Source organism: Pseudophryne corroboree, chromosome 8 (genome assembly GCF_028390025.1).
Source record: "Pseudophryne corroboree isolate aPseCor3 chromosome 8, aPseCor3.hap2, whole genome shotgun sequence".
NCBI classification, from domain to species: Eukaryota; Metazoa; Chordata; class Amphibia; order Anura; family Myobatrachidae; genus Pseudophryne; species Pseudophryne corroboree.
Window position 1 is genome coordinate 55,819,231 of NC_086451.1, and position 14,484 is coordinate 55,833,714.

At 46.7% G+C, this 14,484-nt stretch overlaps 1 protein-coding gene across 10 annotated transcripts in view; it reads left to right on the forward strand.

The window, feature by feature from the left end:
* HUWE1 (HECT, UBA and WWE domain containing E3 ubiquitin protein ligase 1) overlaps positions 1–14,484 on the forward strand; it is a 430,355-nt gene that overhangs the window by 114,497 nt on the left and 301,374 nt on the right. For all 10 annotated transcript variants that reach the window (XM_063936413.1, XM_063936412.1, XM_063936409.1 and 7 more), the window contains exons 3-7: positions 181–250; positions 710–808; positions 1,047–1,253; positions 2,012–2,164; positions 2,258–2,320. In XM_063936413.1, the coding sequence (XP_063792483.1) occupies positions 206–250; positions 710–808; positions 1,047–1,253; positions 2,012–2,164; positions 2,258–2,320 (567 nt within the window). In that variant the 5' untranslated portion in view covers positions 181–205. The remainder of the gene's footprint in view (positions 1–180; positions 251–709; positions 809–1,046; positions 1,254–2,011; positions 2,165–2,257; positions 2,321–14,484) is intronic.

The window sequence follows — 14,484 nt, forward strand, 5'->3', positions numbered from 1 at the left end:
AAGGAGTTCCACGTGTGTTTAATCTTTATTAATAGTGCCCAATGCCCATCTTTTCCTCACATTTGCTTTATATTCTCTTTGCGCTATCTGGAACAATAGTGAATTCTATTGAAATGCTCCGCGTTAGCACTGCTATAAAGCTTAGTTGTGTGTGTTGATTATATTTTATATTCTTTTTAGCTGACAGAATCTGACAATTCTGAAGATGAAGGTAGACAGGACGAAGCTGAAGAAGACACCAACAGAGGCGGTGAGTCTTGCTGCTTCTAGAGTCTCCTCTCTTTTGAGAACTTTGATCCTTCAGTCTCAGGCTTTTCAAAAAAAGGTTTTGGTAACTGAACAGTGGTACGTATCTGTTCTGATGAAGTCTAGCTTATGCATAATTGAGGTGGGAATAGCAGCTACTATTAGGCCGGAATAGGTGTGGTGGTATAATTTGTGATTCTGAGCTGATGAAGTGGTCGTGAGGAGCTGCTATCCAGTATTATTCGTTTCTTGAAATAATCCTGAGGTAATGCCTTATATCGGAGTTAAGTCCATTTTTTGTAATAGTAGTTGGTGAAGTATATATATTCTAAATATATAAATTGATTCTTTGATTGTTAAACTAATATCCTTACCTTATTTAGCTGTATCTCGGGACATGTTATAGTTATATTGACTGTATCTTCACTATATTCTAATGCTTGTCCTTGTCTCCTCCATATAGCCTGCAGATTGCAGGTCTCTGATTGACAAACTCAAAGTCTGTACAGATGAGCAGCTTCTGCTGGAACTACAGCAGATCAAAACATGGAACATTGGAAAGGTATGTGATCACAGCTTGCTGTGGGGCCCCTGCGTGGCTATAGGGATTTCATGGATTGCTGGGGCTTCGTGCAGTTACTACTCCAAACATTCAAAATGTATGTGTTTGGCTCTTAAATTATGAAAGTGCATAACCATTTCCCTAGTGTTTTATGGGATATAACATGTCACCGTAGCTGTACCATTCACAACATGCACTTTGGAAGTCTTTTGCAAATGTATCCTCCTTTGAACTTTAGTGCGAGCTCTATCACTGGGTGGACTTGTTGGATCGCTTCGATGGGATACTAGCTGACGCTGGGCAGACTGTGGAGAGTATGTCTTGGATGCTGGTGTGTGACAGACCGGAGAAGGAGCAGCTGAAGGCCCTTCTGCTGGCAGTCCTCAACTTCACTGCCTTGCTTATCGAGTACAGCTTCTCTCGGCACCTCTACAGCTCCATCGAGGTACTGTGAAAACTCGCACACGAGAATTACTGCAAAAAAATAAATAAAAATCCTGTCTGAATGTTTATCAGAATCACAAAATATAATATGTCCACTTCTATATTGCACTAGCATGCGCTCTTCTCCCTTTCAGGCACTCTTGCTATACCGACGTTTCAGATCAGTCTTCAGGGTATAAAGCAACGCTGTGGGGTGATTCAATTGATTTTAAAGTCTCGATAATTGCCACAGATTTTTGCTATTCAATTGATTTGGGTGCTCTTTATTTATCGTGCTTGTAATGCCCAATTAGACCGGGTTTAGCTGCGTAAAATGGCAAAACCCGACTAAACTAATGGGTACGGCAGAAAAGTGCTGTTTGAGCGCTCAAACAGCTGACACTATTGCACATTTCAGCACGCCACCTCCGGGGGCTGCAAGCTGAAATGTGTGCAGCCGTGGCTCTTCGTGCCTGAATGGACAACAATAGAATTGCTCCATTGGGCTCCCAAACCTAATAGCCACGGTAAAAACAATTGAATTTCCCCCTATATATGCTCATACTCAGTGACTGGGAATTGAAATCACGACGTCAGAGCTGTGAGACGGTAATACTAACCACTCAGCCCCCATGCTGAGATGTGGTGGTCTGATCAATGAATATAATTTGCAGCACATACCTCCGGTTCATTATCATTCTCCATGCTGTTAGTTATGTAGTAACGCTGTTGTTCAAGCCTTACTGTGTCCTGCTATAACAGACATGTTCTTGCTTTTAGCACCTGACGACACTGCTTGCCTCCTCGGATATGCAAGTAGTACTGGCTGTGCTAAACCTTCTCTATGTCTTCAGCAAGAGATCCAATTACATCACACGCTTGGCCTCTGACAAACGAACGCCGCTGTTATCACGCCTCCAGCATCTAGCAGAGGTGAGCCATTTATGCCAATTAACTATCATGTTATAAAGTTTGCTATGCAAATAAAGTAATTTGCTGTACTATCCATATTTTCCTGGTTTTCAGAGTTGGGGAGGAAAGGAGAACGGCTTTGGGCTCGCAGAGTGCTGTAAAGACATGCAGATGTCGGTAAGTTTGTTATTATATATAGATAGATAGATATAGATATATAGATATATATATATATATATATATATATATATATATATATATATATATATATATATATAAAAATACAGCAGCAGCCGGCACTCCTAAAATCCATTCATCCTGCTCAGGTGCCAGGTTCAGAAATTAATAGAGAGTCCAATCGAGCACGGCACTCAGAGACAGAAAATAGAGTTAATTTATTATGTCAGTGGTCAGTGGTCACCACTGACATAATAAATTAACTCTATTTTTTGTCTCTGAGTGCCGTGCTCGATTGGACTCTCTCTCTCTATATATATATATATATATATATCTATATATATATATATCTATATATATATATATCTATATATATATATATATCTATATATATCTATATATATATATATATATATATATATATATATATATATATATATATATTATATATATATATATATATATTTTTTTTTTTATTTTTTTTTTGTTATATTTTTGCCTAGAATTTGTTATCCAATAGCATTATAGTTTAAAACCTAGGTAAGATTAAACTGACTTCTAAGCATATTTCTGTTGGTTAAGAACTACAAAATTGTGGAATTTGATATTAAAGGATTTAAAATCTCCAATGTACTATTCTGTTTGATAAAGTGAAACCTACAGAACCTTCCCATGCCATATAGTAGAGGACATTTTATAATTGGATTATAGGTCTGCAACGTGATGTATATTAATGAGGCCTTTCTGTTACTGTGCAATGGTTCATTGTAGGGAGGAGTAAGTGGACAATATAAAGCACTTCCCCTGGATACCAAAAATAATACACTGTATATAACTAGTAAATGTTCTAATTTACTAACTGGTTTGGGATTGATGCAGTGGTCCTGGAAAGCCGTTTGGGGTTGGACAACTTCCCACAATGCGATTGTGCCGCTACGGGAATGTAGGGTGTTTAGCATTGTGCAGCAGCACATGAATTGGCAGTTGCTAATTGGTTAGCACTTAATCGCTTGTGAAGCTTTGACAAATCTTCCCCTTCGTATGCATACATGCGCGCACACACACACATCCCCCCCCCCTACCAGTAGGTCCCCCTCCAAGATTCTGTTCTTGGACCTCTCTTGTTCTCTCTATACATCTTCTGTAGGTGGGCTCACTGGCTGTTTTGGCTTCGATTATCATCTCTATGCTGATGATACTCAAATCTACCTTTCCTCCCCTGACCTCTCCCCTCGCTCATATCTCCAACTGCCTTTCTGCTACCTCTTCTTGGATATCCCAGCTCTTTCTTCAACTCAACTTGTCAAAAGCTGAGCTGATAACCTTCTCACCCTGCTGCATCACCTCACTTACCACAGTTTCACTATCTATTGATGGCACTACTATCTCCTCTAGCTCCCAAGAAGGCTTCCTTGGAATTTTCCTTGACTCCTCCCTCTCCTTTAAAATACACATTCAAAAATGTTTCCCAGATCAGACCCTTTCTCACCATGGATGCTGTGAAGAACTTCATACACCCGCTGGTTATCTGCTTACTGGACTACTGTAATCTTCTATCTGACCTACTCGACAAACATCTATCCACTCCAGTCAATCCTCTGTGCTGCTGCCAAGTTATCTTCCTCTCCAAATGTACTACATCCTCCCCACTCTTACACTTCTGACACTGTCTCCCCTTCCTCTTCAGAATCCAATTCGAGCTTTTCTCACTCGCTTATAAAGCCATCACCCATTCCTCTCCCATTTACATTTCTGACCTTATCTACCTTTACGTTCTGGCCCGTCACCTTTGCTTCACAAATTAATGCCGCCCCTTCTGCCTAATGATTACTTCCTCCCATTCCTGCCTCCCAAGATTTTACATGTGCTGCTCCCTATCTCTGGAATTCTCTACCTCTCCCCATCAGACTTTTCAACTCTCAACAAAACTTCAGACTCTCTCAAGACCCAGTTATCAATCCAAGCCGTCTCTCATCCTAAGCCTCCATTCCACGCTGACTGTCTACCCTATCTGTGTCACCTGTGTCTTGTCTGCCCCTCCCCTTTAGAATGTAAGCTCTCCCAAGCAGGGCCGTCTTCCTTCATGTGCTTATCCTTCTCTTAAACCAGAGGTTCTCAAACTCGGTCCTCGAGGGCACACACGGTGCATGTTTTGCAGGTCTCCTCACAGAATCGCAAGTGAAATAATTAGCTCCACCTGTGGACCTTTTAAAATGTCAGTGAGTAATTAATACACCTGTGCACCTGCTGGGTTACCTGCAAAACATGCACTGTGTGTGCCCCCGAGGACCGAGTTTGAGAACCTCTGTCTTAAACCATCTTCATACCTTACCACACCATGGGGGTAATTCCAAGTTGATCGCAGCAGGATTTTTGATAGCAACTGGGCAAAACCATGTGCACTGCAGGGGAGGCAGATATAACATGTGCAGAAAGAGTTAGATTTGGGTGTGGTGTGTTCAATCTGCAATCTAATTTGCAGTGTAAAAATAAAGCAGCCAGTATTTACCCTGCACAGAAACAATATAACCCACCCAAATCTAACTCTTTCTGCACATGTTATATCTGCCCCCCCTGCAGTGCACATGGTTTTGCCCAGTTGCTATCAAAAATCCTGCTGCAATCAACTTGGAATTACCCCCCATATTCTTACAATAGCACTTAGTCATCTGTTTCGGTCACCTTGATTCTTATTTGAGTCATGTCCATTGATACCGAAATGGTTATATACCATGTACTTGTCCTACATTGTCTTGTACTGTAAGTCCCTGTTTTTCTCTAGCATATATAAGGGATATTGGGGGCACATTAGTACGATGGGTATAGACGGGGTCCAACGGAGCCAGTGCACTTAAAATGTCTTCCACTGGGTGTGCTGGCTCCTCCCCTCTGCCCCCTCCTACAGGCAGTAGTAGTACAGGAGAGGTTGCACTCTCTGCTAGCTCCAGAGTTTCTTTTTCTTTTAAAACTTGTTTATTTCAGTATGCTGTTTGGGCAACAGCATACCTGCACTGTGGGAGTTAGGGGAGTGGATGGTCACCGGCCTCCTGAGGTGCAGAGCCGTTTCCCCGCTGCAGGACCACCATCCTGAGGGGTTGGTTGTTCAGCAGGGCACTGTGCATTGGCTGTCGCAGCTGCAGCACACTGTACACCCCTAACACTGCCTGAAGGTGACATCAGTGGTGAGTACACACGGGGGCCCTGCTAGGAGTGTCCCCGGGTTCATGATGTGGCAGAAGCGCAGGTAAGGCTTACGGGTCCCTCCTGGGGGGACTCGCTATAGCTCCTGCGTGAGACTGGCTAGTTTTGGCTGTACCAAGCATTCATGTAAGGCTACAGCATGGTTAGGAGACAGGGCCAGTATAAATATATCTACGTAGCTCCGGCGCCATTATGGGGGGCAGAGCTACATCAGAGCGGGCTCAGCCACATTTTGGTGCCTTCCTCTGCATAAGCATCAGCAGCCTCACACAGCTGCTCCAGACTGTCACGCTGGATCACTGGTACAGGGTGATGATTAGGGCGAGAGCCGCTCATTGTGCACAGATATTATTCCTCTTAGGGAATTACATTGTATAAGCAGTTCTCACTGTTATGTAAAACGCTGACAGCCTCACTGGGGCTCTGCAGCGTTGGGTGTGCTGGGTCCTCTCTTCCTCTGCATCTCCTCTTACATGCAATAGGGCAGGCTTTTGCATTGTAATCAGTGTTTATTGGATGTGTGTTGTGTTTTCATAATGGTGAAACAAAAGTTATGCAGTGTATGTAATGCCAGATTCTCCCCTCTTTCATCTGGTTCCGTATCATGTGAGCAGTGTAGTCAGTCCTCGCAAAATGCTGTGGACAATGAGGGGGAGAGTTACGAGCCCACTTGGCTGGGGGCTATCAAAACTATGATGTCTGATATTTCTCAACGCACTGCAAATGCTGACAAAACACAAGAACTGCAAAAAGCAGAGCTGATGTCCCCCAAATCCCCCCCCCCCTCCCCCCTCTCTACTGCAGGTCCACATAACCGTGCTTTACCTGCACTTCTGTCAGATACTGATGATCTACAAGATGATGGGTACGATGTGGATCCCATAAGTGGGGATTCCACTCTTACACAGGGTATTGAACCCCTCATTTTAGCTTTAAGGGATGTGCTAAAGCTTCCCCTTAGAGGACACTGCAAATCAGCAGTCGTTTTTCCTCCCTCAAGACAAACTGTCACATTTCCTGATTCTTAAGAATTGAATGATTTTTCTCTATCGTCCTAGTGGATGCTGGGGTTCCTGAAAGGACCATGGGGAATAGCGGCTCCGCAGGAGACAGGGCACAAAAAGTAAAGCTTTTCCGATCAGGTGGTGTGCACTGGCTCCTCCCCCTATGACCCTCCTCCAGACTCCAGTTAGATTTTTGTGCCCGGCCGAGAAGGGTGCAATCTAGGTGGCTCTCCTAAAGAGCTGCTTAGAGAAAGTTTAGCTAGGTTTTTTATGTTACAGTGATTCCTGCTGGCAACAGGATCACTGCAGCGAGGGACTGAGGGGAGAAGGAGTCAACTCACCTGCGTGCAGGATGGATTGGCTTCTTGGCTACTGGACATCAAGCTCCAGAGGGACGATCACAGGTACAGCCTGGATGGTCACCGGAGCCGCGCCGCCGGCCCCCTTGCAGATGCTGAAGACAGAAGAGGTCCAGAATCGGCGGCTGAAGACTCCTGCAGTCTTCTAAAGGTAGCGCACAGCACTGCAGCTGTGCGCCATTTTCCTCTCAGCACACTTCACACGGCAGTCACTGAGGGTGCAGGGCGCTGGGAGGGGGGCGCCCTGGGAGGCAAAATGAGTACCTATAAAGGCTAAAAATACCTCACATATAGCCCTAGAGGCTATATGGAGATATTTAACCCCTGCCTGATTTCTCAAAATAGCGGGAGACGAGCCCGCCGGAAAAGGGGCGGGGCCTATCTCCTCAGCACACGGCGCCATTTCCTCTCACAGCTCCGCTGGTCAGGACGGCTCCCAGGTCTCTCCCCTGCACTGCACTACAGAAATATGGCGATATTTTTATATAACAAAGCAGCTATAGGGGAGCACTTATTATAAGGCTATCCCTGATATATATATAGCGCTTTTGGTGTGTGCTGGCAAACTCTCCCTCTGTCTCCCCAAAGGGCTAGTGGGTCCTGTCTTCATTAGGAGCATTCCCTGTGTGTCTGCTGTGTGTCGGTACGTGTGTGTCGACATGTATGAGGACGATATTGGTGTGGAGGCGGAGCAATTGCCAAATATGGGGATGTCACCTCCTAGGGGGTCGACACCAGAATGGATGCCTTTATTTATGGAACTACGGGATAGTGTCAACACGCTAAAGCAGTCGTTTGACGACATGAGACGGCCGGACAATCAATTAGTGCCTGTCCAGGCGACTCAAACACCGTCAGGGGCTGTGAAACGCCCTTTGCCTCAGTCGGTCGACACAGACCCAGACACAGGCGATGACTCCAGTGGTGACGGTGACGAATCAACCGTATTTTCCAGTAGGGCCACACGTTATATGATTTTGGCAATGAAGGAGGCGTTACATTTAGCTGATACTACAGGTACCACTAAACAGGGTATTATGTGGGGTATGAAAAAACTACCTATAGTTTTTCCTGAATCAGAAGAACTAAATGACGTGTGTAATGAAGCGTGGGTTGCCCCTGATAAAAAGCTGATAATTTCAAAGAAATTATTGGCATTATACCCTTTCCCGCCAGAGGTTAGGGAGCGCTGGGAAACACCTCCTAGGGTGGACAAGGCGCTAACACGCTTATCTAAACAAGTGGCGTTACCCTCTCCTGAGACGGCCGCACTTAAAGATCCATCAGATAGGAGGATGGAAAATATCCAAAAAAGTATATACACACATGCAGGTGTTATACTACGACCAGCTGTAGCAACTGCCTGGATGGGCAGTGCGGGGGTAGTTTGGTCAGAATCCCTGATTGAAAATATTGATACCCTGGACAGGGACAATATTCTACTGTCGTTAGAACAAATAAAGGATGCATTTCTTTATATGCGTGATGCACAGAGGGATATATGCACACTGGCATCACGGGTAAGTGCTATGTCCATTTCGGCCAGAAGAGCTTTATGGACGCGACAGTGGACAGGCGATGCGGATTCAAAACGGCATATGGAAGTTTTGCCGTATAAGGGGGAGGAGTTATTTGGAGTCGGTCTATCAGATTTGGTGGCCACGGCTACAGCCGGGAAATCCACCTTTCTACCTCAAGTCACTCCCCAACAGAAAAAGGCACCGACTTTTCAACCGCAGCCCTTTCGTTCCTTTAAAAATAAGAGAGCAAAGGGCTATTCATATTTGCCACGAGGCAAAGGTCGAGGGAAGAGACAGCAACACGCAGCTCCTTCCCAGGATCAGAAGCCCTCCCCGGCTTCTACAAAAGCCTCAGCATGACGCTGGGGCTTCTCAAGCGGACTCGGGGACGGTGGGCGGTCGTCTCAAAAATTACAGCGCGCAGTGGGCTCACTCGCAAGTAGATCCCTGGATCCTGCAGATAATATCTCAGGGATACAGGTTGGAATTAGAGACAGATCCACCTCGCCGTTTCCTGAGGTCTGCTTTACCAACGTCCCCCTCCGAAAGGGAGACGGTGTTGGAAGCCATTCACAAGCTGTACTCTCAGCAGGTGATAGTCAAGGTACCTCTTCTGCAACAAGGGAAGGGGTATTATTCCACTCTTTTTGTGGTACCGAAGCCGGATGGCTCGGTAAGGCCTATTCTAAATCTGAAGTCCTTGAACCTGTACATAAAGAAGTTCAAGTTCAAAATGGAGTCACTCAGAGCAGTGATAGCGAACCTGGAAGAGGGGAACTTTATGGTATCCTTGGACATCAAGGATGCGTATCTCCACGTTCCAATTTACCCCTCACACCAGGGGTACCTCAGGTTCGTTGTACAAAACTGTCACTATCAGTTTCAGACGCTGCCGTTCGGATTGTCCACGGCACCTCGGATCTTTACAAAGGTAATGGCCGAGATGATGATTCTTCTTCGAAGAAAAGGCGTATTAATTATCCCATACTTGGACGATCTAATAAGGGCGAGGTCCAGAGAACAGCTAGAGATGGGATTAGCACTGTCTCAAGAAGTGCTAAAACAGCACGGGTGGATTCTGAATATTCCAAAATCCCAGTTAATGCCGACAACTCGTCTGCTGTTCCTAGGGATGATTCTGGACACGGTTCAGAAAAAGGTTTTTCTCCCGGAGGAAAAAGCCAAGGAGTTATCCGAGCTTGTCAGGAACCTCCTAAAACCAGGAAAGGTGTCTGTACATCAATGCACAAGAGTCCTGGGAAAAATGGTGGCTTCTTACGAAGCGATTCCATTCGGCAGATTCCACGCAAGAATTTTCCAAAGGGATCTGTTGGACAAATGGTCAGGGTCGCATCTTCAGATGCACCTACGGATAACCCTGTCTCCAAGGACAAGGGTGTCTCTTCTGTGGTGGTTGCAGAGTGCTCATCTATTGGAGGGCCGCAGATTCGGCATACAGGATTGGATCCTGGTGACCACGGACGCCAGCCTGAGAGGCTGGGGAGCAGTCACACAAGGAAGAAACTTCCAGGGAGTATGGACGAGCCTGGAAACGTCTCTTCACATAAACATTCTGGAACTAAGAGCAATATACAATGCTCTAAACCAGGCAGAACCTCTGCTTCAGGGAAAACCGGTATTGATCCAGTCGGACAACATCACGGCAGTCGCCCATGTGAACAGACAGGGCGGCACAAGAAGCAGGAGTGCAATGGCAGAAGCTGCAAGGATTCTTCGCTGGGCAGAGAATCATGTGATAGCACTGTCAGCAGTGTTCATCCCGGGAGTGGACAACTGGGAAGCAGACTTCCTCAGCAGACACGATCTTCACCCGGGAGAGTGGGGACTTCATCCAGAAGTCTTCCACATGCTGGTAACCCGTTGGGAAAGACCAATGGTGGACATGATGGCGTCTCGCCTCAACAAAAAACTGGACAGGTATTGCGCCAGGTCAAGAGATCCGCAGGCAATAGCTGTGGACGCGCTGGTAACGCCTTGGGTGTACCAGTCGGTGTATGTGTTTCCTCCTCTGCCTCTCATACCAAAAGTATTGAGAATTATACGGCAAAGAGGCGTAAGAACGATACTAGTGGTTCCGGATTGGCCAAGGAGGACTTGGTACCCGGAACTTCAAGAGATGATCACGGAAGATCCGTGGCCTCTACCTCTAAGGAGGGACTTGCTTCAGCAGGGTCCCTGTCTGTTTCAAGACTTACCGCGGCTGCGTTTGACGGCATGGCGGTTGAACGCCGGATCCTAAAGGAAAGAGGCATGCCGGAAGAAGTCATTCCTACTTTGATTAAAGCAAGGAAGGAAGTAACCGTGCAACATTATCACCGAATTTGGCGAAAATATGTTGCGTGGTGCGAAGATCGGAGTGCTCCGACGGAGGAATTTCAACTGGGTCGATTCCTACATTTCCTGCAATCAGGATTGTCAATGGGTCTCAAATTGGGATCTATTAAGGTTCAAATTTCGGCCCTGTCGATTTTCTTTCAAAAAGAATTGGCTTCAGTCCCTGAAGTCCAGACCTTTGTTAAGGGAGTGCTGCATATACAGCCTCCTGTGGTGCCTCCAGTGGCACCGTGGGATCTAAATGTGGTTTTGGACTTCCTAAAATCTCATTGGTTTGAACCACTAAAAAAGGTGGATTTGAAATATCTCACATGGAAAGTGACCATGCTTCTAGCCCTGGCTTCTGCCAGGAGAGTGTCAGAATTGGCAGCTTTATCTTACAAAAGCCCATATCTGATTTTCCATTCGGACAGGGCAGAACTGCGAACTCGTCCGCATTTTCTCCCTAAGGTGGTGTCAGCATTTCATCTGAACCAGCCTATTGTAGTGCCTGCGGCTACAAGTGACTTGGAGGACTCCAAGTTACTGGACGTTGTCAGAGCATTAAAAATATATATTGCAAGGACAGCTGGAGTCAGAAAATCTGACTCGTTGTTTATATTGTATGCACCCAACAAGATGGGTGCTCCTGCGTCTAAGCAGACGATTGCTCGTTGGATCTGTAGCACAATCCAACTTGCACATTCTGTGGCAGGCTTGCCACAGCCTAAATCTGTAAAGGCCCACTCCACAAGGAAGGTGGGCTCATCTTGGGCGGCTGCCCGAGGGGTCTCGGCATTACAACTTTGCCGAGCAGCTACGTGGTCAGGGGAGAACACGTTTGTAAAATTTTACAAATTTGATACTCTGGCTAAGGAGGACCTGGAGTTCTCTCATTCGGTGCTGCAGAGTCATCCGCACTCTCCCGCCCGTTTGGGAGCTTTGGTATAATCCCCATGGTCCTTTCAGGAACCCCAGCATCCACTAGGACGATAGAGAAAATAAGATTTTACTTACCGATAAATCTATTTCTCGGAGTCCGTAGTGGATGCTGGGCGCCCATCCCAAGTGCGGATTATCTGCATAAGTTGTACATAGTTATTGTTAACTAATTCGGGTTATTGTTAAAGGAAGCCATCTTTCAGAGGCTCCGCTGTTATCATACTGTTAACTGGGTTTAGATCACAAGTTGTACGGTGTGATTGGTGTGGCTGGTATGAGTCTTACCCGGGATTCAAAATCCTCCCTTATTGTGTACGCTCGTCCGGGCACAGTACCTAACTGGAGTCTGGAGGAGGGTCATAGGGGGAGGAGCCAGTGCACACCACCTGATCGGAAAAGCTTTACTTTTTGTGCCCTGTCTCCTGCGGAGCCGCTATTCCCCATGGTCCTTTCAGGAACCCCAGCATCCACTACGGACTCCGAGAAATAGATTTATCGGTAAGTAAAATCTTATTATTTAAACTGGCCTGGAAGAATCCAGATAATAAATATCAGGTATCAAAATGGTCTTTGCATACATTCCCCTTTTCCCCTGAGGGTAGAAAGTTCTGGGAAGAATCTCCAGCTGTAGACGTCTTGGCCTCTCTAAGAAAGCGGTACTCCCTGCTCCGGGCTCCTTTATGGTTTAAGGACCTGGGGGATAGGAAAATTGAGGCCATACTAAAATCCATCTACACTGCTGCAGGGGTGTCTCAAAGACCGGGCATTGCAGGTTGCTGGATGACACATGCAATTCACACCTTGGCTACTCAAATTTAGGAGAGTCTCTCGGGTGACATGACCCTAGTTACTACAGTGACTTTCCTGAAACTCTTGCCGTGTCCTGAATGTGTTTTCTGTGACTCCCTAAAAAAAGAGTGGCAATATTAATGCTAGAACCACTGCTATGGCTGTGTCAGCATGCAGAGCCATATGGTTGCGTCAGTGGATGGCAGACGCTGACTCCAAACGCAATGTGGAATTTCTTCCATTTACAGGTGAATGGCTCTTCGGAGGCGAATTGGACGCATGGATCTCCAAAGCTTCTGCTGGGAAATCCATGTTTCTTCCCTCGGGGGCTCCGCTTGCTAGATGTACCTATCCGGGACAGTCTACTCTGTCCTTTCGGTCCACCAGATTTTGATCTAGGGCCAGAGATGCATCAAATGCAGCTTAGAGGCACCAGGGGTAAACCTAAAAAAACAGCGGTTGCTGGCACCCAAGAACAGAACACCGGTTCAGCTTCCACAAAGACATCAGCATGACTGTGCCCACCCACCTCAGGAGGATCTCGAGGTGGGAGCCAGGTTACGTCACTTCAGCTACATCTGGGAAGGTTCCTGCCAGGACGCCTGGGTAAAGGGACCTTATTTCTCAGGGTTAAAAGCTGTAGTTCGACGGTGCTCCTCCCCAACGATTTTTCAGATCAAGCTTACCAGCTTTGGAAAATATGCATGTTACGCTACTACAGGCCATTACACAGTTGATCCAGTCCCTGGTCATTGTTCCAGTACCCCTGCAACAGCAAGGACAAGGCTACTACTCCAGTCTGTTCGTTGTGCCAAAACCAGACTGGTCTGTGAGACCAATTTTTAATCTGAAGTCCTTGAATCCTTACCTAAAGGTTTTCAAGTTGGTATATTTGCGAGCAGTGATCGCAGGCATGGAACACCAGGAATTCGTAGTGTCCCTGGATATCAAGGATGCCTATCTCCATATCCCAATTTGGCCTCCTCATCAGGCCTATCTGAGGTTCGCCCTGCTGAACAATCACTACCAGTTCCAGGCATTACCCTTTGACCTGTCTACAGCTCCGAGGGTGTTCACGAAGGTGAGGGCGGAAATGATGTTCCAGCTCAGGGTCCAGGGGGTCAACGTGGTCCCTTACCTGGACGATCTCCTGATAAAAGCGAGTTCCAGGGAGCTCCAGCTGTTCCATATAGATCGCAGAAAGTGTTCCTCCCAGAGGACAAAGGGAGAACTCTCCATGAGATGGTTCACATGGTTCTCCGACCGACTTGAGTTTCAATTCATCTTTGCATAAGATTGTTGGGAAAGATGGTAGCCTCGTACGAGGCCATCCAGTATGGACGGTTCCATGCCAGACCCTTTCAACTGGACATCCTGCACAAGTGGTCCGGTTCCCATCTTCAGATGCACTGGTAGATTCAACTGTCACCCCGGGCCAGGATTTCACTACTGTGGTGGCTGCAGTCTTCCAATCTCCAGGAAGGTCGACGCTTCGGGATTCAGGGTTGGATCCTCCTCACGACGGATGGGGGGGCTGTCACCCAAGGGGTGCAGTTCCAGGGCAGGTGGCCTACTCAAGAGGCCCTACTTCCGATCAACATCCTAGAACTTCCGGCTATTTACAGTGCCCTGATTCAGGCCTCCCTTCAGCTTCGGGAACAGGCAATCCAGGTACAGTCTGACATCGCCAGGTCTGTGGCGTACATCAATCAACAAGGAGGGACAAAAAGCAGGACTTGCATGTGAGAAGTATCAAGATTACTTCTCTGGGCGGAAAGAAATGTACTAGCACTGTCCGCAGTCTTCATTCTGGGATTGGACAATTGGGAAGCGGACTTCCTGAGTCGCCACAACCTCCACCCAGGGAAGTGGGGCCTACATCCTCATGTGTTCCAACAGACCATCGATCGGTGGGGTTGCCCCCAGATCTCGCCTCAAAAGAAACTTTGGTCCTATTGCTTGCGAACCAGAGACCCTCAGGCGTGCGCAGTGGATGCACTGACGTCGCCTTGGCC